The following is a 24877-nucleotide window of genomic DNA, read 5'->3' on the forward strand; positions in this document are numbered from 1 at the left end:
AAAGTCATACAAAATTTCCAGTAATGCCCTCACATAAACTGGGCAAAGAAGCAAAATTATGTTACCTATAGTTTCAACTTGTTGCTAGCTTTTAATATATGAATCTAACAAAATTAAAAGGTTCAAAGTGGTTAACTCTATTTAATTAATGTGCTGTTAGAGGTTTTTATTGTAATTAAATGGCTATGTTTCTGTACATTGCACCCTGAGTTCTAGGCACTCCATAATTATAAACTTTAAAAGGAGCTTATTTAGAGTAAACAAAAATATACATTCTGTTACTAGAATATTTGCTTTTGGACCTAACACCCAAAACTAGAGTTAACAGCTTAACTAATCTTCCAAGTAGACATTGAGAACATTAAAATTAGGAAAAAACTCAAAATATTTATCTACATATCAAATTCTTCTGATGTTTGGTAAAAAGGTGTAAAAATCATTAAATAATCAGATCATGAACTTTTAAAACTTTTATCTTTGTTCTTTGAAGCTACCCTTTTTGCTACTGAACAAAGGGAATGGGATTCACTGTCAGGCAGTTTTGTCAGAGACATGAAGGGAACAACCCAGGAGGCCCTGAAAGCATTCTCTTCTTTTGTTTATACTAGAATATTGTGACCTATAGACAGATAGTTCTGGTTGATTGCCATGAATGTTATGGGAGAAAGATTCTGGAATTTTCAATATATATAAATATACAAAACTTTGATTCTGTAGGATCCCACACATATACACAGAAATCATTCAATGCAGGAGGAATAAAGAGAAATGAAAACGGGAAATGGGCTTGCTGTCTTCCCAACCTCATCTCACTGACGTTCTGAGTTTGTAGAATACACAGGGGTCGCTGGTTGGTATAAAGAATTTTTAATAACTACCATACATCTCTTTTTTTGATACTTAAGATTTCCCTCAAGGAAAACTTAACTGTGGAAGTCCTGATGGCGATCATGATTATCATGGCGGGCACATATCTATAAGACTTAATTCAGAGGGAACAAGAAGTAGATTCTTTTTTTTTTTTTTAAAGATTTATTTTATTTATTTGAAAGACAGAGTTACAGAGAGAGGAAGAGACAGAGAGAGAGGTCTTCCATCTGCTGGTTCACTACCCAGATGGCTGCAACGACCGACCGGAGCTACGCTGATCCAAAGCCAGGAGCCAGGTGGTTCCTCCAGGTCTCCCAAGCAGGTGCAGGGGCCCAAGGACTTGGGCCATCCTCTACAGCTATCCCAGGCCACAGCAGAGCAGAATTGAAAGAAGAGCAGCCGGGACTAGAACCAGCGCCCACATGGGATGCCGGTGCCTCAGGCCAAGGCATTAACCTGCTGCACCACAGCGCCGGCCCAAGAAGTAGATTCTTTTTTTTTTTTTTTTTGACAGGCACAGTGGACAGTGAGAGAGAGAGACAGAGAGAAAGGTCTTCCTTTTGCCGTTGGTTCACCCTCCAATGGCCGCCACGGCCCGTGCCCTGCGGCCGGCGCACCACGCTGATCCTAGGCCAGGAGCCAGGTGCTTCTCCTGGTCTCCCATGGGGTGCAGGGCCCAAGGACTTGGGCCATCCTCCACTGCACTCCCTGGCCACAGCAGAGAGCTGGCCTGGAAGAGGGGCAACCGGGACAGAATCCGGCGCCCCGACCGGGACTAGAACCCGGTGTGCCAGCGCCGCAAGGCGGAGGATTAGCCTAGTGAGCCACGGTGCCGGCCAAGAAGTAGATTCTTAATACTTTCCAATTACAAAACTGAAAAACTATAAGACAAATACTTTAATTCATTTAAGGTTATTCAGGCTCAAAAAATAAAATAAAAATAAATGTTAAGCATATAAAAATGTACAATCTTTTAAAAATGAGGATAAGATATCAACTAGGTTTCTTTAAAAATGTTTAAAATTTGAGAGGCAGAGAGAAAGAGAGCAAGTGAGGTCCTGTCCATTATTTGACCCCCGGATGTTTGCAACGGCTAGGGCTGTACCAGGGCTTGAGTCAGGAGTTGGGAATGCTATCAAGGTCTCCCATGTGGATGGCAGGGACCCAACTACTTAAGCCATCATCTGATGCTTCCTAGGATCTGCACTGCTGAGAAGCTAGAATCAGGGGCCAGAGGTGGGTATCAAACCCAGACCTCCAATGTAGGAGGTGGATGTTTTAGCCACTAGGCTAAATGCCTGCTCCCAACTAGATTTCTTTGGAAATTCGACCAAAAAAACAGTTTTAAGGGAAGTTTTTAAAAAGCATTACATTGTTTAATTCCCATATCATGTTATAGTTGGGTATTATAACTGTCTATGAAATACATGTTTTCATAAAAGATGTATGTCACTTTTTAAAAATAACAGTGTATAATATTGTCTTGCTAGGTAATATTTTAAGCAGATAAATGTCTTCATTTTAAAATTAATCTTTAGGTGCAGGCATTTGGCACAGCAGTTAAGACACTACTTGGGAGGCCCACAACCCATACTTCAGTGTCTGGTTTTGAATTCTAGCTCTGCTTCCAATTCCAGCTCCTTGCTAGTGAATAACCTTGGAAGGAGTATATGACAGCTCAAATAGTTGAGTCCTAGTTATACAGAAGACTCATATTGAGTTCTAGGTACCTCTGCCTTTGGCCTGGCCCAGCCCTAGCTGCTGTAGACATTTGGGGAGTGAATAAGCTGATGGAAAATTTCTCTTTTGCTTTGCTTCCTTATATTCTAAGTCAATAAAAATAAATAAATAAAAACAAATAATTTAAAAAAAAATCTCTAAAGTAGCTCTAAAGGTCTAGCTTTAATATTTCTCTTCTATTTAATTGCTATTTAAAAAAAAAACAAGGCTCTTTGCTGCACTTCTCTACTTATCCTAACTTAATGGTTCTAAAACTTTCTGAGACCAAGGATTATCTTGATAGTCTGATAGATATGCACTATCTTAAAGGGTAGCCATTGGACATGTGTAACTATTTAAATTTAAAATAATTAAAACCAGAGAAAACTAAAACTCCAGTTTCTCACATATACTAGTCACAGTCCAAATGCTTAGTAGCTATATTTGGTTAGTGGTGACCATTCTAAATGGTGCAGACATTAAAGATTTTCATCACTGCAGATAATTCTATCGGAAATACCAAATACATCCTTTCTGCTAGAAAAATGCAAACATGGATATAACATAAGGAGAATTAAGACATACCTAAAATAAAGGCTTTCAGATTAAATCTTCCCATATTCCTTCTTCTAAGCATTTTTCTTAGATTATATCTGATCCAATTTGCTTTTCCCCATGAGATGTACTAAGGACAATTTTTGAAAATCGCCATACTAATCCAATCTTTCTGAGCTTTGAATTTTCCTGATGCTCATCCCATGCTAAGACCTGAATGGCAATCTATTTTTTAAAATACCAATAGTGAAATAGCTGTGTTTTTTTAAATTTATTAATTTTTTTTTTGACAGGCAGAGTGGACAGTGAGAGAGAGAGAGACAGAGAGAAAGGTCTTCCTTTTGCCGTTGGTTCACCCTCCAATGGCCTGCGTGGCCGGCGCACTTCGGCCGACGCACCGCGCTGATCCAAAGGCAGGAGCCAGGTGCCTCTGCTGGTCTCCCATGGGGTGAAGGACCCAGGGACTTGGGCCATCCTCCACTGCACTCCCTGGCCACAGCAGAGAGCTGGACTGGAAGAGGGCAACTGGGACAGAATCCGGCACCCCAACCAGGACTAGAACCCGGTGTGCCAGCGCTGCAGGCGGAGGATTAGCCTATTGAGCCCCGGTGCCGGCCAAAATAGCTATTTTTAAAAGAGAATTTATTTCTATTTTTATTTAACAGGTGGTGGGGGTGGGGGACGGAGAGAGAAAGAGACCGATCTGCAAATGCCCACACAGTCAGGGCTGGGCCAAGCTGAAGCCAGGAGCCTGGAATTCAATCCCAGTCTCCTACATGGGTAGCAGGAACCCAAGAACTTGAGCCATCATCTGCTGCCTTCCAGGGTGCACATTAATAGGAAGCTGGATGGGAAGTGGAATTACCAGGTCTTGAACCAAGCACTTAGATATGGAATATGGGTGTCCCAAGTGGCAACTTAAACACTGTACCACATGCCTGTCACCTGAAGTGCAATATTTAAGACAACTTTTAAGAAAATATTTCTAAGAGGATTTTTAAAGCTAACTTGGCCAGGGTTTCTCAAAAATTTTAAGAAAGTTGTCTCTTTCAGGCTCCATGTGAACCAGGTGGGAGCAATTTGAATGTCAAATTCTTCTGGATAAAATGTGCATTCATGTTAGAGTTAGTATGATATTTTCAAAGAAATTTTACCTTATTTATGTATGAGAATAATTTTATTTTAGGTATGAGGATAATATATGTATATATAAATAGTATAAATAATATAGTATAAATATGCTTAAGTAGTAAGATTAACTTACCTCTTTCTTTAAGACTTCGAAATAGCTTTGATGACCCTTTCCAAACTGGAGGTGTTTCTGAGAGCATCTGATTTAATTCCTACAAAGGAACATATTATAATACTGAATAAGTAAACCAACTACATATAAAATAGATCAAACATACTTTAACATTCACACAAAAAGTGTCTCCATATACAAGATATGGCAATATTTATCCTACTCTATACCTGTGGCCCATTCAACCACAAAACCCAATATTTGCTCACAGTCTAAATACAAAATGGCAAAGATGCTGCATGAAATTCAATTGGAGCTAGCCAAAATTTCAGATAAATTTAATAATGAAGGTGTGTATTCAAAACAACCAAATTAAGATATGACAGTCAGTTTAAGTTCTAGAGTCAGTTATAAAGGGATAGTTTCAGGAAAGCTATAAGAAAAGTTGGATTTCCAAAGCAAGGGCCGAGATGATCACTTGGCTTCATATGACTTCTTCGTAATGTTTTTGGATTTCAAAGGCTTTGAGTAGAATAAACAAACCAACAAAAGATTAGGTTAAGGAGTGAAGAGCATTTCAATGGTGAGATCAGATGTAGTGGCAGGACAGGCATATTGAGTTAGTGTGGCCATTATTTCACACTTTTCTCTACTTTAAACTTAGAGATTCAGCAAAGAATATAAACTTGAACTGCTGCTCAGCCAATTTTTTTTTTAAATCAAACTATCACTGTTTGTGGGAAACTAGAGGAGAAAATAAACATTTGAATCATGGTTCATATACTAAATCAATTCTAATTTATTATGTATACTTTATTAAAAATAATTAAGTGAAAACTATATTTTGATTAATCGTGAAGAAAAATGACTAAAGGACTTGGTGTTATACTTTGAAACAAAAACTGTTAGTCATAATACATTTTAAAAAACATATAAAATATTTCTATATCTAGACCTGGTCTCAGTTACTCAAAATGTAGACCTCAGCAGTCTGGAAATCGCCTGGCAGCTTGTAAGAAACGCAGACTCTTAGCTCCCATCCCAGACCAACTGAACCAGAATCTGCAATTTAACAAGATTTCTAGGTGATTTTTAATGTACATTCAAATTTGACAATCAGTTAAGACTAACCAACCCCTTCTGATACAGCTCAATCTAAAACTATTCTGTGACATTTATAGATCATCTTTCTTTTTTTTTTTTTTTTTTTTTTTTTTTTTTTTTTTTTTTTTTCAATTTCAAAGCTGTGCTAGAAAAAAAGTGATGGAATCCCTGGAATGCCAAAAGTAGGAGCAGCATTCTTAAGGATTTATAGATTCCCTGAATCTTCTGTAGATTCTTGCATTCATTTCCTTCAAGGTGCCATAGCTGCATTTCAAGTACTTAATGCCACCAGGTAATCAGTAAAGTCTGGTTAGAACAGCAATGGCACCAAAGTAAGAACTCAGGTATGAACAGTCATGAGAAACTGGGATATTTATTATTTAGACCTCATAAACTGAAATACTTTTGTTAGAATAAGAGATTTTTAAAAACATTTGAATATACTTTATATTTTACAGATATTAACTTACCTTTCTCCACTTTAACTATTTCCGTATCATCCACCTTCATCTATTCCAACTTAAATTCAGTTAGAACTTAAGATTGAAAACTCATAGCTACGTTTTGAGTTCTCTCACTGTGTGTAGCAATGGACTCTACGATACCTTACTTAATTCTAAAACACATTTTTTATTGTACATATTTTACTGAGACAGTGGAAGAGTAACTCATTCACTGTCACATGTTAGTACTCAGAGCCAGATCCTTAATGATTTCAAGCAGTTTTAATAATTAAATAATTATCTAGTTTTTTTCTTGTATTAACTTTAAAGACTTTTAAAACTTACTATAATCTTCATTTTCCATTCATATTGGGAATCTCTCTACCCAATTCCAGTGTCTACCTTGGTCTTACTTGTAGTAGTAATAGATAAAAAATTTGATTGGTCTTTGTCTGGATCTGGATTGAGGCTCTAAATCTTTCTTTCATGCCAGCATGAGTCAGGGTAGGCCTGGTCACCAGAAAGAACACTGTGAGTAAAGGGTCGAGGTTCTGAGCCAGTTCAACATCTGGGAAATGAAGAGGAGCTAGAGATCGAGTTCAATTACCTGATCAATGATTCAATCAATCACATGTATGTAAAGAAACTCCAATGAAAATTCTATACAGGCTGGCACTGTGGCTCAAAAGACTAATCCTACGCCTGCGGCACCGGCACACCGGGTTCTAGTCCTGGTCGGGGCGCCGGATTCTGTCCCGGTTGCCCCTCTTCCAGGCCAGCTCTCTGCTGTGGCCTGGGAGTGCAGTGGAGGATGGCCCAAGTCCTTGGGTCCTGCACCTGCATGGGAGACCAGGAGATGCACCTGGCTCCTGGCTTCAGATCAGCGTGGTGCGTCGGCCGCAGCAGCCACTGGAGGGTGAACCAATAGTAAAAGAAGGCCTTTCTCTCTGTCTCTCTCACTGTCCACTCTACCTGTCAAAAAAACACAAATTCTATACAAGAAGCTCAGTGGAGATTTCAGGATGGTGGATGCTTACTAACTCCGTGTGGATAAGGCATGGAAGCCCTGGACCCTCCCAGACCTCATCCTTTTTGTCTTCATTTGGTTAGTCTCAAATCGTATTCTTTATGGTAAAAGTACAATCATCATTTAAAAAATAATAAGTGTAGCTCTGGGGCAGGAGTTTGACATAGTGGTTAACACACCACTTGGGATCCTATATCCTGCATCCTATATCGGAGTAACTAGTTCCAGTCCCAGCTCCTCAGCTTCCAATCCAGCCTCCGGTTAGTGCTGACCTGGGATGCGGCAGGTAATGGCTCAAGTAGCTAAGTCCCTGCTGCCCATGTGGGGGGACCTTGGTTTTGGCCTGGACCAGTCCTGGCTGTTGTAGGCACATGAGGGAGTGAACCAATAGATGGAAGCGCACTCTCTCTCTCTCTCTCTCTCTCTCTGTTCCCTCACCATCTTTCTGCCTTTCAAATAAAAATGAAATAAATAAAACGTTTTAAAAATCATAAGTATGATCACTTTGGTGAGTTCCACTAGTCATTCCAGCAATTAAAACTGAGGAGAGTTGTGGGAATCCCCTGGATTTGTGGTCAATAAATTCAGAAAGGCAGGCAGCCTGGAGCCTCCCAATCCTGCAACTTGTGAGTACAAGATATGAAGGCAGCCTTGTTGAGCACTTTAAAAGCATTGTAGTCTGACCCCAAGTCTGGGTGTGTCCCCTAGTGTCAGCAGTATACTACACTACCACAAACAGATACCAAATAAAAATTTGCTGGATAAACTTCAGTTTCCTACAATTCTAGCTGCCTTTTAAAGGCTTTACACAATTTTTTAAGTTAATACACTTAAAAAGTTACATAGTTAAGGGCAGGCATTTGTTCTAGCAGTTAAGAATTAGTTAAGTCACTCTGGCCCATATGAGAATGCCTGAGTTCAATGCTAGGCTCCATTTCTTGATTCCAGCTGCCTGCTAAGACATGCCCTGAGAGGTAGTAGTGATGGTCCAACTAATCGGGTTCCGGCCACCCATGTTTGAAATCTGGGTTGAATTCCTGGCTGCTGCTAGCTTTGGGGACTCCTCTGCCGCCAGTGTTGCAGGCATTTGAGGGAAAGAACCAGCAAATGGGAGCTGTCTCATCTGTCTTTATGTTTCTTTCTCTGCCTCTCAAATTAAATACATATACACACCTCCTAGTGGGAAATTAATTAAATACAGAAAAGAAAAACTAATCATAATCCAGTAATGAGCTAAACTTTCAATTTTACTTAACATTTTTAATTCTCTAGCTAGGCATATTTACAAAATATTTTGTTTTTGCTACAAATAGTAAATGTTTCTTAACTCATTCTTTATACTTAATACTATATCCCATTGACTATTTTCCCATCAAATATTCTTCATTTTCATTTGAAAGGTGATATAGCAGTTGTCTGTTAACAGTAATTCTTAAATTCAACTCAACAATCTTAATATCATTATGGACTCAAGAGAGACACTACTTAGATGGGATGTATATACCAGTATTTCATTCACTTAAAAGCAAAAATAAGAAATTTTTAAGACACAAGACAAGTACCCGTGAGCTATCACAGCAATGGCATCAACATTTATCAGGCAGGTTGTGGAAAACACCACTGTATTCTTGTGAGAATGACAATAAATAAAATAAGTATCTTCTCAATTTCATGATGAAGATAGTTTTAACTCCATAGACCCTTGAAAAATTGTCAGTTTATACTATATTCTACAACTTGATGCTTTATCTAACCATATGTTTTCTAAATCTATTCACATCGCTACACATAGTTCTAATATATTTACTCATGCTAACCTTGTATTACTACATTTACTCTTGGTGTGTCTATTTCACAATCCTTTTATCCTTTCCTGTAATGATTGACATTAATATTGTTCCTAAAGTTCTGCTATTATAATCAATGCTGCAGAAAACATGTATAGGATTTCTGATGCAAACATACAAACATTTCTTTGGCATACATATCAAGAAACATGATTTCTGATGAATCATGATTTCATGATTAATTAAATCATATACTTGCAATGTACCTGCAACTTTATTAAATATTGACAAATGTTCCTGAAAAAAATGAATGTGACAACGTAGTACTTCACCTGGCTCCTTCTTTTTGTTCATGCCAATTAATGGCATTATTAAATTTCTGGAAGCTAACAATCTGGTGAATGTAAAAATCATTATATTCTTAGTTTAAGAAAGAGGTCCTATCTAATGGTTCACTCCCTGAATGCATGCAGTGGTTGATGCTGGGCCAAGGCAAAGTTGGGATCTGAGACCTCAATCTGGGTCTTCATATGGGTGGCAAGACTCATTTGTTCTCACTTCAATGTTTTTTTTTTTTCTTTTCTCTTACCTTTTCCAATTACTCTAAATATTTTGGGGCCCTTGCTTACCCAGATGAATTTTAAAATTCTCTTAAATTTTCTTTAGAGTTATAACAAGCTTACAGATAAATCTGAAGGAAATACATATAATTATATTATATGTATAGCCTATTACCATCAAGGACCATGATACCCCATTTATTTATGTCTTTAAATATAAATTAATAATATACGTTTAGCCGTGATTTTAAGTGCCTAATAGTTCTTGTTAGTATTGTAAAATGTACTTTTATTTTGATAGTGGCTTCTAATTGCTATTGCTGGTATAAGAGCACATTAGTAATTTTGGTTTATTGATCTTGCATCTAACACAAATCAATATATTTTTACATTCTACTATTTCTATCCTGTGGAAGTACAGGAAAATCAGTATCTGTTGTTTAAGCTGCCCGGTCTGTGGCACTTTGTCATGGCAGCCTAGGAGCTGAGACTTTTCTGTAAAGTGCAGTGTAACAGTTGTAATAGCAGGCATGCATGCATTATACAGAATTTAAAGACCATGTCTCTAAAGTTTCACAATAAATCTAACATTTGGTGTAGGCTTTTGGAGGATTATCTTTAACTAAAGAAGTTTCTAATATCCCATTCTTTTTTAAAGTGAAGTCTATCATATATATGAAAGTAAAAAAGGAATATATATATATATAAAATACAATTTAAAAGTAGAAATAATTAAAAAAAAAAACAGAAAATCAGCTCTCAGTGATAATCTTACATTTTATGTTAATCATTCCTTAATTTCATATGGGTTTTATCCTGAAATAACATAGTTTTAGTTTTCCAGTTTTGGACTTTATATTAATGGAATTATACTTTACATTTTTGTGACTTGCTTATTTTATCATTGCTTCGCTGAGACTCACCTTGTTAAAGTACTGCTGTAATTCATTGTTTTATATATATGCTGTGTTTATATATAAGTGAATATATCAAATTTCTATAACTATCAAAATGTGTCAATTAAGTTACATTTTCTAAACAATAAATATCAAATTACTATAATTACACATATTATTTATTAATTCTACTATCAATGTGTTATTTTTTGTTGGGCTTTTGGGTTTTTTTGACCATCATAAACAATCCATGGGCATTCTTGTGTCTGTATAAAAGAAGAATTTCTCTAGGTATACACATTGTTATAAAATTACTGGATGATAGAATATACTCATGTTTAACTTTACTAGGTACGTGTGTATGCACTGGTGTAGAATATAAACACTGAATTGATAGTTATTGGGTATATGTATCTTTACTTTTAGTAAATAATGGCAAATAGTTTCCAAAGTGGGTATACCAATTTATATTCACATATTAATTTAGCAACACTGATCTACATGTTCTACAACCTTTGGAACTGTCCATTTTTGGTTTTCTGACAATCTGGTAGGTAGAAAAATGGTATCTTGATATGTTTTAATTTGCAAAAGAAATTACATATATATATGTACATTTTATATGTATAGAGTATATGCATGCATAGATATATACACCAAGAGCATTAACTTACCTGTTTGGAAAGTGACTTCCATGTTTTAGCAACTAAAATAAACATAACATAATTAGATGATAAATACTTCATGTAATATATATCCATATTCAGTAACCATCTACAACTATAACTCATAACCAAGGCTTTATGTCCAAAAGGCAAAGTTACTTTTGACCTCAAGATCTGAATCTAAAATATGACCTTATTTATATTATCAGTTTCATATATTATAAACTATGTATAATAAGTAATATCAGTAGATTAGCAGACATCTTTTTTTTTAGATTTATTTTATTTATTTTAAAGGCAGAGTTAGAGAAGGAAAGACAGAGAAAAAGAGAGAGAGAAAGAGAGAGAGAGATATCATCCATCCACTGATTCACTCTCCAAATGGCGCAACATGCAGGGCTGAGCCAATCTGAAGCCAGGAGCCCTGAGCTTCATCTGGGTCTCCCACATGGCTGCAGGGGCCCAAGTGCTTGGGCTAGCTTCTGCTGATTTCCCAAGTGCATTGGCAGGGAACTGGATCAGAAACAGGGAGTGCAGGGAGCAGCTGGGACTCAAACCCGCATCCATATGGATGTGTCACAGGCAGTGGCTTTACCTCTACACCACAGCGCCAGCCCCAACACTTTTTCATAACCATATTATCGTTATTTCCAGGCTTTTGGCATTTATAAAGTAAGTTATCTTACTCCATGTTAATCATTCTATGGGCTTAAAAGCACAAATAATGACATTAATACAATATTCATACTAGAATATGAATAATATTAACAGAAATTAAAATTCTAGGGTATCCCCCATGACCTTTGTCATATTAGCATCCCTGAATATAATTCATAGGTCAGATCTCTCCAGGGTGAATGAGAAATAAAGGAGCAAAGAGAAAAAGAGATGAAAGGGAGAGGCGGTCAAGTGAGAGAGAAATTTCCATCCTGTAGCTCATTCTTCATCCCTACAGCTGGTTAAGAAGCTGGAACAATCAAATAAAATTTGAATTTTACAGTCAAATAAAATATTTGGGATCACTTTCTTTTTCTGCTTCCTCTTTACATACCTGAGGATCTCAAACACTATAAATATTATAATGCAGGGTCAAATGTGTAATCAATATTGCTGTTTTCTTTGCTCTACTTTGATCACTGTAAACATCTAATGTCTGCCTAAGAATCTACATGATTAAATCTTACAACACAGATGTGTTAGGATAATGGAAAATACTATTTCAGCTACATTACAATGATCACAACCAATAATTTTTTCTACAGGACAATGAGGCTATTTCTATATAATTCACAATATGCCAAATTCACAATTATAAAAAAGACATTTTTTGCTATGTAACCTTTTGCTCTTTTAGGCAATATAATAACTCATTTTAAGATCAAAATGGAATAACTATGTTCCTAAATTGGGCAAATTGATTTTTATGTAGATATTTTCTTCTCTATGTAGCAAAAGCATCCTTCCTTTACCAAGATAGTTTATACAAATGTAAAATCAAGTGATTAAAATTAATTTTACTGTAGCTTTATCTATAGGACTATATAGATTCATTTGCAAAGACACTCTTAATAAGCAAGTGACATAAATCATATTTGTTATTCTGTTGCTCTTAAAAATATAGCAGTAAGAAAAGAAGAAAAATAAATGACACAAAGGTATACCACATGCTCTTATGAAATGCTTAGAGCTATTTATCAAAAGAGGAAGTTAGACATACTCTTGAGTTTTGTAGGGTTTGAGATTTCCATGGTAAATTATTCACAAAAGACATATTCATTCTACTGGAAATGTCCCCATGTTCAATACTATTAGCTTTTTAAATAAAGACTAAAGAGCCATCAAGATTATTCTTCAAAGGACTTTCTTACTTTCTAAATTCCTTATTTCATACAAAGTTAATGCATATATAAGCATAACTTGGGGGAAGGGAGACTTAATTTTATCAGAAATATTTTATTTTTAGGCTATAAATTGTATTTTGCATTTCATTGTTTTTAAATACTTTTAGTATGTCTGAAACATTTAACAATATATTTTTGAAATATAAATTATAATAATTCTCTATGTTACATGAAAATAATCAGTTATTGATCAATTCTAAAAGGGAAATTCACCTTCTAAGTAAAACAAATTCAAAAACAAAACTATAATCAATAGTCATTATGTTTCTCAATTAACCTTTATTTGAACTGCAATTATTAAGCAAATATGTGTAAAACACGTCATTTTTTTCCTACAAATGTCAAGATAAATTTATACCAAAGTTTAAGAATCATCATTATGAATTTTTTAAAAATCATGGTGATGATGATGATAACAGATACACACTGCTTACTGTGAATTAGGCACAAGTGATTCACTCAGTGCTCAAAAAATCTTCATGATTCTGTCATTTTTACTTCCATGAATGAGGAAACAGAAGATTAAATAATTTTAGTTCTCAAAGCTAGTAAGAATATCAAAGTTTAAACACAAATATGGGCATGTGTTGGCCTAGTGGTTAAGATGCCTGTTGGGACACCTCCATCCATATCACAGTACTTGGGTTCAAGTTCTGGCTCCACTTTAGATTCCAACATCCTGGCAATGCATACTCTGGGAGGCAGTAGGTGACGGTTCAAGTGCTTGGGTCCCTGCAACCCATGAGGGAGACCTGGATGGAATACCAGGCTCCTTGTTTCAGTCTGTGGGCATTTAGGAATGAACAAGTAGTTGGGAAATGACTATATCTCCTCATCTGTCAAATGAGTAAATGAGTAAACAAACACGAGTCTATCAAATTCCATTATGCTACTCTTGCATGTATCTGATTTAATATTCAGTCCACATAGCGTTTTTCAGCTGTGAAGCAAATGTTTCTTCTTAAAACCCCACGTTTTCAAAATAATGTTTGAAAATATCTTGATGTGGGGCTACTGCTGTGGCAGTGGGTAAACCTGCCACCTGCAGTCCTATATGCACCTGCATCCTATATGGGCGCTGGTTCAAGTCCCTGTTGTTCCACTTCCAATCTAGTTCTTGGCTATGGCTTGGGAACGCAGTAGAGGATGGCCAGGGTCCTTGGTCCTACACCTACGTGGGAAAACTGGAGGAAGCTCCAGGACCCTGGCTTCAGACTGGCTCAGTTCCAGCCTTTGCGGCCACTTGGGGAGTAAACCAGCAGATGGAAGAATCCCACCACCACACCCCGCTGTCTCTGCCTCTGTAACTCTGCCTTCCAAATAAATAAATCTTTTTTAAAAATCTTGATGTTTTATAATCTCAATTATGTTTTTAAAATGCCAGTGAGAAATTAACCAAGTTGTGGTTAATTTCCTGTGCACATTTTTATAATGGAAAACATTTTTTCCTACAAGTCACAGTTTTGGAATATCTATCAGGAGAATCTCCAAAAAGTTATTTCAAAATAGCAAGATCCAACAGTGAGTTTCCATTGAGTATATTACCAAACATTTCAAGAAAATAGTAAAATAGAATTTTTCAAAATATGAAATTATAAAGTATTACTTAAAGAATAACTTAAGTTTGAAAAAAATTGTATACTTTGATATAAAATACCACTTGACAATCTAAAAACTACCTCCCTTCAAGAAAAATTTATTGAGTACTCAATATGTGCCAAATAGCCATTCTACCTAGGAGTTTATTGTTTCTGTACTTTATGTCCTCTTATGTTAAGTTTTCTAAGTACAGGGAATTTGTATCTCCTCTAGCACACACAAAAGGCCTTCACACATAAGTACATGTAAAAATATCCCATACATTTTTACTTAATTTTTTAATATAATGTGGATTTTTTCACATTAAGTAACTTAATTATGTCCTTATCATAGCCTTCAAGTTCCTCAAAAAAAGAGCCCTAATTAATTTCTAGCCTTTTCTATCATATTACATTACATACTCGCAATGTGGCTACTATGAATATACCAATATTCTTTTTATTTTGTGTTTTTGTTTATGCAGTTCTCTCTCCTTCAGTGCCATCATTTTGTCTCAGGTCAAAATCTATTTTTTCCATTGACCATTCTGGCCATTTTCCTTGGCTTCTATGAACTCTACACTCTTCTTTTTTTTTTTTTTTTTAATTAATTTATTTATTTGAAAGTCAGTTACACAGAGAGAGGCAGAGAGAGAGAGAGAAAGAGAGAGAGTTCTTCCATCCGATGGTTCACTCCCCTCTTGGCCACAAAAGCCAGAGCTGCACTGATCCGAAGCCAGGAGCCAGGAGCCAGGAGCTTCTTCTGGGTCTTCCATGCGGGTGCAGGGGCCCAAGGACTTGGGCCATCCTCCACTGCTTTCCCAGGCCATAGCACAGAGCTGGATTGGAAATGGAGCAGAGGGACTTGAACAGGCGCCCATATAGGTTACTGGCGTTTCAGGCCAGGGTGTTAACCCACTGCGCCACAGCACCAGCCCATACACTATTCTGATTTTCTTCTTGTGTCTCCTTTTGAAGCTCATCCTTTACAAACCTATGTATGGTACAGGAGTTCCTGAAGGATTTGTCCTTGGTTATCTATATTCTCATCCTATACTGCATCCTGAGGCAATTTCATCCATACACATTGCATTAATTACCAGCCATGTGCAGTTTAATCTCAAATGTACACACACACATATATATATACAAACAAATATATATATATATGTATATATGTGTATATATATATATATATATATATATCCATGCAGCCCTCTGACCTGTTCTCCAACAAAAATTATCTAAAGCACCAAAAATCAATTAATTAGGGGTAGACAATTAGCACAAGGGCCACTTGGCATGTCTTGATCCCATATCAGAACGCATGGTTTCACTCCTGGCTACCTTGCTTCCTATCCCTTCCTGCTAATGCACAACAGAGGAGGCAGCAGATAATAACTCAAGGACTTTGGTCACTGCCACCTGCATCTGGATTTCCAGGCTCCTGCCTTTGGCCTGGACCAGTCCTGGATGTCAAGGGCATTTGGGGAGTGAACCAGAAGATACAAGTCGTGTGTGTGTGTGTGTGTGTGTGTGTTCCTGCCTTTCAAACAAAATGAAAATAAAAATTTTCAAAAAATCAATTCGTTAAATGCTAATCTTTGGGCTGGCATTGTAGGTAAAGTTACCCCCTGTGACACCAGCATCCCATGTGGGTGCCCGGTCAAGTCCTGGCTGCTCCTCTTCCAGTCCAGCTACCTACTAATGGTCTGGGAAAAGCAGTAGAAGATGGCCTAAGGGTCCATGCTATCCATATGGAAGACCCTGATGAAGATGCAGGCTCCTAACTTCACCTGGCCTGGTGGTAGCCATTGTGGCCATCTGCTGAGTGAATCAGTGAATGGAAGATCGATCGATCGATCGATCGATCTCTCACACACACACATACCTCTCCTCTCTCCACTCTCTAACTCTGACTTTCAAAAAAAAAAAAGACATCTTTTTTTTTTTATTAAAAAGTTAATCATCAAGGCAGTCAATTAGCTCAATTACTGAGGACTTTATTTTAGGGTATTGTCCTATCCCTGCCTCTGAAGTAAAAATGGCTATAACTGCTGTAGTGCTGTAGTCTAACTTAAGGTATTTCTGTAACAGTTGAAAGCAGATATCAGGCAAAGAACTGATTACCTGGTACACTGATTTTTACTGAGTATTCTTTCAGTGAACTTAACTGAACAATTAAGAAACAGATCCAACTGCCTCCTCCTTCCACGTCCAAGGTTTTTCAAATATATCATGTATAAAATTGAAATAGTGATTTTTCTCTCAAATTTGGTCCTGCTATCCATCCAATTAAATTAGCAGGAAACTCTTAGTACGCAATACTCTTTCACTACCACCTTTGGAAACTTTTGAAGGCTGAACTGCCATTCACTAACTTATGATATAGTACCAAAGAAAAAAAATCTACAATTAAATGAAAAAAAGAGTATAAAATACTCTTCCCTACTATCTATATCTATCTACTATCTAAAGGTAGCTTTTCTTCATATTCTTCATGAAAATAACACTTAAAATCAGATTGAATAAAAAGTGCATGAGAATCTAGCTGCCTTCTATTAAATAAGTTACCAAGAGATTTTGCAAGAATGTGCCTGAATACAAAAATTTTAAGAACCACAACTCTTGCAAAGAAAACTGAGAAATAATAACCTATATTTGTATTAGTGCTATGACAAATACAGAAGAAATAGTGTCAGAATTTTTGCCCAGAGCTAACTTCAAAGCCAGTCCTCTGATTTACACTGTTCAGATTAGATGAAAGAATGAATAGTCAGATTATGAGACTTTTATAAAGAATATTAAAATGATTTTTAACTTAAATTTGATATGGTGAGAAAGAAAGAGCAAATAAAGGTTTCTGAAAAGAGAAGAAATACAAGAAATGTTAGTCTGCAAACACGTGTAGCATCACATCTTTTAAAATACCCCATTATGTGGCCGGCGCCGTGGCTCAATAGGCTGATCCTCCACCTAGCGGCACCGGCACACGGGGTTCTAGTCCTGGTCGGGGCACCGGATTCTGTCCCGGTTGCCCCTCTTCTAGGCCAGCTCTCTGCTGTGGCCCGGAAGTGCAGTGGAAGATGGCCCAAGTGCTTGGGCCCTGCACCCCATGGGAGACCAGGAGAAGCACCTGGCTCCTGCCTTCGGATCAGCGTGGTGCACCGGCCGCAGCGCGCAGGTGTGGCGGCCATTGGAGGGTGAACCAATGGCAAAAGGAAGACCTTTCTCTCTGTCTCTCTCTCTCACTATCCACTCTGTCAAAAAAAAAAAAAATACCCCATTACTTGCTTTTTTGTTTTAAATATTTATACTGCTCCACACTTATATAAACCAGAAATAAGAATAACATTTTATAACATTATTAACTTAGTGTTTAAAATATACTTACATTTGGGTTCATCTGTTGTAACAGCCAAAATAAAATCATAGGGAGTCATGAATAACTGTCCTTCACACTCTATAGAAGCAAATAAACGAAATCGTCTCTCCCGAGACGTAGCATACAGGTCCAAGTCTTCAATGTCTGTTCTGCCGATAGCAACCTAAAGGTAAGAAAGCAAATAAATTTAGGCTGTGTGAGGTAACACCTCCTTTTGGAAGGTAAATGCTTTTGATTAATTATATTGAAAATAAATTCACAGAGTAAATGAAAAGTATGAAACTAGTCCATCTTCTGGTGAATCTTAATTAGTTTATAATTAGATTATTCACAGAAATAAAATGAATTAATGTTCAAATGATCCTGCAAAGAATATCACTAAGGGATTAAAGTTTTTAGGCTGGCATTTTGAAGGACTGGGAATTCTTGGTTTATTTTTTAGTTTAAATCTTAGAAAACATTAAATTATAGAGCCAATGCTATCTTTAGAAAGAATATCAACACTTGCCAAAATGCCTAACATGTACTCTTTATAGGCTTATTTCTTTGAATAGAAATTGATTACTTTTTCTAAAAGAACAAAGTAAAACACTGATAAATTGCTCAAGATTGCCACTAATTAGTGCCGATACTAGATTAGAGTTGAAATTGCTAATTCCAGAGAACTATAGTTACCACCAATGGTTATTCTAAATTGTACTTAAAGTTAAGATTAACATAATGTGTGTATATGTATGGAGCAAGCTGTTGTTTTGCTTTATTTCAAGATCTTTCCTGTTGGTAAATAATTTTTTACTGTCACTTATATACTCTTTGAAACACAGAACAATTATTTTTAATAAAATGATTACAAAATTAATTCATAACTATTGTTTATCATTTAGTAGAATCTTTAAACATTCTAGATATAGCTTTATTTTGCCAAAAAGAGATATTATACCTTACATGCTGCAGATGGAAGATCTCTCTTTAACTCAGCTTTTCAAATAAATAAATCTTAAAAAAAATACACTGTATGAATTTCACCTCTTATGAGAAGTACTCATTAAAATCATTTATTAGATGGTACCTGTGGATCTATTTAGTATTATCGTAAATTATGGGGAGGAATTTGAGAAGCTTTGTGCCCCAGATAAAAAATTATGTTCTAGGTGCAGGCACTTGCCCTAGGGCGCAAGACACCCAAGTGTCCCAGATCAGCACCTGTGCTCAAATCCCAGCTCTGGCTCCCGACTCCAGCTCCCTGATAATGCAGACTCTGGGAGGCAGCAGGAGCAATGGCTGACACAATCAGGCTCCTGCCAACCACATGGGAGACCTAGACTGAGTGCCTGGCTCCCTCTGTTGTGGGTTTCTGGGGAGTAAACCAGAGGATAGAAGTTTTCTGTCTCCAAACAATTTTATTTAATGATTTAAATTTTGAAATTAATGTGTCAACTTTTAAAAATCTTACTGTTATTTTGTGACAATACTGAGTTTTGGCTTAATTTAGGAGGCAAGGAAGTCAGATAATACTGATACAAGTGAACATGGATATCTAAGTCTCCAAATACATCTTTCAGTAAAGTTTCACAGTTATCTACATTTCTCTTAAACATCTTAAAGTTTCTATGGTAAATCTGAATTAATATTTGGACCTTTATTTCTTATTAGATTTTCAATTTTTTTCTGATGTATGAGAAAACTATTAACTTTAAACATTTGGTGGTACCCAACAACCTTATTTAAACTCCTTTATTAATTTAATATTTAATAAGTATTTAATAAGGTAAGTATTTAATAAGATAATTATTTTGAAAGAGTTACAGTTATAGTTTTCTTTTCAATATTTATACTTTATTTCATTGCTTTAATCAGTTCAGGTTTAGTTCTGTAAAAATGATGTTGAATAGTATCAGCAATATTAAGCATTCTTGTTCTGTGTTTTAAAGGGAACATTTCTAATGAATTACCAATAAAAGCAATATTTGCTATTAGTTTTATTAGTTATCCTCTACTTTATATCAGGAATGAATGGTTGCCTGGTCTTCTGTGTTTATTGAAAATAAATTAGCTTAGGCTGGCACTGCGGCTCAATAGACTAATCCTCCACCTTGTGGCGCCAGCACCCCGGGTTCTAGTCCCAGTCGGGGCACTGTATTCTGTCCCGGTTGCTCCTCTTCCTGTCCAGCTCTCTGCTGTGGCCCAGGAGTGCAGTGGAGGATGGCCCAAGTCCTTGGGCCCTGCACCTACATGGGAGACCAGGAGATGCACCTGGCTCCTGCCTTCGGATCAGCATGGTGCACCAGCCGCAGTGGCCATTGGGAGGTGAACCAATGGAAAAGGAAGGCCTTTGTCTCTCTCTCTCTCTCTTACTGTCCACTCTGCCTGTCAAAAAATAAATAAATAAATTAGTTTAGAGTTAGAACAGTCCCCAAAGGTCATTTGGTATTCTCAAATCTTTACCTTTTACAAGAATAGAAACATAAATATCAATCTTCTCCTACCACTCCCAACCCAGGCCTGGCTTGTGAAGCCAGTTTGAGTACTAGCTACCCTGCTTCCAATTCACCTCCCTGCTAATATGCCTAAGAAGGCAACAGAAAATATAGCCCAAGTGTCTGGGCCTCTATCATCCATATGGGAGACCAGGATGGAGTTCTTGGCTCTTGGCATAAGCCAGACCCAGATCTGGCTGTTGTGGCTATTTGGGGTTGAACCAGCAACTGGGAGATCTGTGTGTGTGTGTGTGTGTGTGTGTGTGTATGTGCGCACATGCATGTGTATGCATGCATGTCTCTCTCTCTGCCATTCAAATAAACTACATAAATCTTAAAAAATATATATTGAATAAGTAGAAGCATAAACAGAAATCCCCAAACAAAAGCATAAAAATTAATGGACAAAACTCTAATTTACATTATCTGTTAACTCTGTATAGTATCCAAAATAAAATTTAACTTCATATAATGAGATAATGTAAATCCATTCATTCATTCATTCAACAGATACTCGTTACTTTGACTATTATATACAAATGAATTGACTATAAGGTAATTATTAGACTGGAAGATAACTTACTTCATCTGAATAAATAAGTTCGTTTTTATCATGCTCTGCCTGCATACACTTATTTTTTTAATATTTATTTATTTACTCACTTATTATCTGCTAGTTCAATCCCCAAATAGCTGCAACAGCTAGGTCTGGACCAGTAACTCCATCTTGATCTCTCACATGGATGTCAGGGGCCCAAGAACTTAGGCCTTTATATGCTGTTTCTCAGGTGCATTAACAGGAATCTAGATGGGAAGTGGAGCTATTGGACTCAAACTGGCATTCTGGTATGGGAAGCTGGCATTGGCCACTTAACCAGCCGTGCCACAACACTGGTTTATTTATTTATTTTCAAACCTCTAAAGAGCCCACATGCTCATTTCTCTGTTAATTCATCAACAGGTTATTTTCTTAGCAAATAATCTAAAAGCAAGGAACTGAGTTTTTGCTCATTGTCGTTTTTGTTTCTTATAGTAACACAGTTCTGAGCAAATTAAGTTTCACAGTGTATAGGTTAACATGAAGCAAGCGATCTGTGAAATTCCGCAGAGAATACCTGAGGTTCCTAGGAATTGCTGAGGAAAGGGACAACTGCAGGCCCACAGACTACAAAAGGAACTCAGATCTTTAGGATATTTAGCTTTGCTTTAAAACATTTCAAAGTGGAGCCAGCACTGTGGCACAGCGGGTTAATGCCCTGGCCTGAAGCGCCAACATCCCATATGGGTGCCGGTTCTAGTCCCGACTGCTCCTCTTCCAATCCAGCTCTCTGCTTTGGCCTGGGAAAGCAGTACAAGATGGGACAAGTCCTTGGGCCCCTGCTCCCATGTGGGAGACCTGGAAAAAGCTCCTGGCCCCTGGCTCTGGATCGGCGCACCTCCGGCCATTGCGGCCATCTGGGGAATGAACCATCGGATGGAAGACCTCTCTCTCTGCCTCTCCTTCTTCTGTGTAACTGACTTTCAAATAAATAAATAAAATTTTAATCCACACCCTGTTTAGTTGACACAAAAAGTGGTGAGAATCTCAAATTTGATGGCTTTGAAGACTATGTGAAGAGTTTGACCAGGTGATGAATGCCAATATTAACACTGCCGGAATTTTATATACAAAATGGAGACAGTATCCAAAATTAATGAAATGATTTCCTTGTATGTGGCTTAAGAAATATAGATATTTAAAACTCACCTTGAAAATAAGATTAGATTTTGTCTTACCTAGAGATGAAGGGTAGGTAGGATATGGAATGGAGATTCATTTTTAATTTGGTTCATTAAATGTGTAAGGTCTTAAAGCAGGTAATATAAAAAAGTTTCCATGATTCCATTTACATGTACATTAGAAGAGATCCTGAATGTATTGTTTCAGCAGTACTAATTTAATGCTAATATACTTAGTTTCACATTATTAAGCTATCACTGTTCTCTTTAGAACTGAATTGTTTTCTTCTGGTTTTGGATTTGACATTGCATTTGACCTTTTATGTAGCAATTGACTTGTGCCAGGGCAATGATGGATTGGGATCTTCCCTCAAATCCAAGCATGAGTAAATGTTGCTTATCCTCATAAAGTCAAATGGTAGGCATTTCCCACCACGTATTTTCATCCAACAAGAATGTCAGATTAATTTATTTAACTGATTCCAAAGAGTAGAATTGGACTGACCTCAACTAATTTCAAAATGCTTTTAATTTTTGCTTATGTTAAGTGCTTTATACAATTTTTTAAAAAGGTGTAATTTGGAATTGAAATTAAAAAAGGAAATATCTAAAGGAGCCAAACTGTAAATAAAGTATTTACGAAGTGAAGACTAGATGCTAACATACTAAATTCACAAAAATGTTATAGTAGTTATGTAAATACTTTAAAAAAAAACAAACTATGGGTCAAAACAGTAACATTTGGAACACTTTGTCACCAATCAATATTTTACATAGTTTTAAGCCTGAAAGCAGGCTTCATTCTACAGTAAACCTTTTACATCTACCATGATATACAGAAACTTTTTAAAAACCAGAAACTACTTGAAATAATATTTTCCATGGTCAACAAAGATATTTAGATGTTCTAGTATTTAATATGGCCACAGTAGTTTTGATAAAGAAGATTACTTTTTCCCATCCTTAGATACCTACATGGAAACAACCAGGTTGAACAAATCTGAAACAACTTCTGTGTGTGAATTTGCTTCCTATCTAAATACTGTGCATCTATTCTGCATTGTATAATTTGCTTGTTATTTATTATTTGATTTGCAGTAACTTCTCAAGTTATGGAATTGATTTGCATTGAACACAAACTGTAAAGAAGAAATTGATGAAAAAACTGTTAATATTATATGACCATGTAAAGAGACTGAGAAGAATCATAAAAGTCACATTTTAAAAATTCTTAATTTCTAAAGATGACAAATGAAAAAAAACACATATTTGTGAAGTTGAAGAAGAGATAGCCTATGAACTATTAAGAAATATTAAAGAAAAAAACCCTTAAGTTTATAATGGCTACACAGAGAAATATGGCCCCTCAGAGAAACTGGAGGGCAGGAGAAGCACAGATCAAAGTGAAAACTGAGCTTGCTTAATTTCTAAGAAATCTTTTCTCTGACGTAAACACAACACAAAGTTTCTGTATTCTATCTATCCTGGAGATTCTTCTCTAAAATGATCTATTATAAGTTAAAATTCTTTCTCTGCATGTACTCTTGCCTTTGAGTGGCTTTTTTTTTTTTTTTGGTATCATTAACAGACCTACTAAGAAAGCTCTTAAAAACATAAGTTTTTGTTAGCTAATAAGACGCATATCATGTAGGCTATCTATAGCTTATTAATTATCAGGGTTTTTAAAAAGATTTACTCATTTATTTGAAAATCAGAAATAGAAACATAGAAAGAGGGAGAGACATGAGAAAGAGGGATCTTCATCTGCTGGTTCATGCCCTAGATGGCCACCAACAACCAGGCCTTGGCCAGGCTGAAGTCAGGAGCTTCATTCGGGTCTCCCATGTGGATGGCAGGAGCCCAAACACTTGGACCACCTTCCACTGCTTTTCCCAGGCCATCAGCAGGGAGCTGAATTGGAAATGGAGCAGCCAGGACACAAACAGGTGCCCACATGGGACACAGGCTTCACAGGTGGCAGTTTTACCTGCTATGTGTAATGCTAGCCCTTAATTATCAGTTTTTAAAATATACTCTAATTAAAATTTCCTGGAGATTGAACATAATTAACATTTCTTGAACCATGAATTCATGTTTTCTTATCAGTCTCTGGAACCAATCTTGTTCCAAGTTGTTGGCAACTAAATAAATACTCCCAAGTCAGACATCGGATGTTGCCTGTTCTGATCTAGGAACAGGAACTGAGTTCTTAATTTGCTGCCTAACATCACAACTCACCCCTTATTTCCAGTTTCAGTACCTGGGTTCCTGTTAAGCTGTGCCTGAGCCCCTTTCCTGATACTCCTGTAGTTCTGCAGGAACTGCAGTGCACGCTCGCCTGCCCACTCCAGGGCTTGCTGTTAGACTGCCTTTTACCAGCTCTCATCAGTGTTGATCTCTAGACTCTATGCTACAGAGCTCTACTATGTAATGGTCATTTTCTGCTAGAACTTCAAGAAACCAACTAAGCTAATACCACAGTCTAGGCCCAAGGTGTTGACAGAAATAATGAGTCTAATCTCCATCTGGAATAAACTCTAGAAACTGCACTAGTCTATGAGCTATGGCTAGCTCTAGGACTATTTTACATCTACTTAAGTTTCCTGCTTACCTTTGCAATTTCTCTGAAGGTGAACTCTGATACCTTTCCAGTCATTGCTAAGGACATGAATCTTTGCTCCTTATCAAATGGATTACACGATTCTTTTACTCAGATTCTCAGGAAAGCCGTCTGCCAGAAAACTGCTGCTGTTGTGCCCTGTTGCATAAGCTACTACTCCATTATCAGTCCAAATAAATAATATTTTCTGTAATAAAGGATCTTAGACTTTCACAATGCAGCTTCCTGGAGAGTCAACAATACCTTGCATAACTCCTAGTTATTTCCTTTATATACTCCACACTGGGTAGCACTTATGATTACATATCTGTGTCCGGCATTCAATCATG

At 36.7% G+C, this 24877-nt stretch overlaps 1 protein-coding gene across 6 annotated transcripts in view; it reads right to left on the reverse strand.

Moving 5' to 3' along the window:
- Positions 1-24877, reverse strand: part of MICU3 (mitochondrial calcium uptake family member 3) — a 136791-nt gene that overhangs the window by 82914 nt on the left and 29000 nt on the right. For all 6 annotated transcript variants that reach the window (XM_008251192.4, XM_051842596.2, XM_017338923.3 and 3 more), the window contains exons 2-4: positions 17742-17895; positions 10879-10910; positions 4409-4487 (exon numbers count right to left, since the gene is read on the reverse strand). In XM_008251192.4, coding sequence (XP_008249414.1) covers positions 4409-4487; positions 10879-10910; positions 17742-17895 — 265 coding nt within the window. The remainder of the gene's footprint in view (positions 1-4408; positions 4488-10878; positions 10911-17741; positions 17896-24877) is intronic.

The sequence above is a fragment of the Oryctolagus cuniculus genome, chromosome 2 (assembly GCF_964237555.1).
Source record: "Oryctolagus cuniculus chromosome 2, mOryCun1.1, whole genome shotgun sequence".
Classification (NCBI taxonomy): domain Eukaryota; kingdom Metazoa; phylum Chordata; class Mammalia; order Lagomorpha; family Leporidae; genus Oryctolagus; species Oryctolagus cuniculus.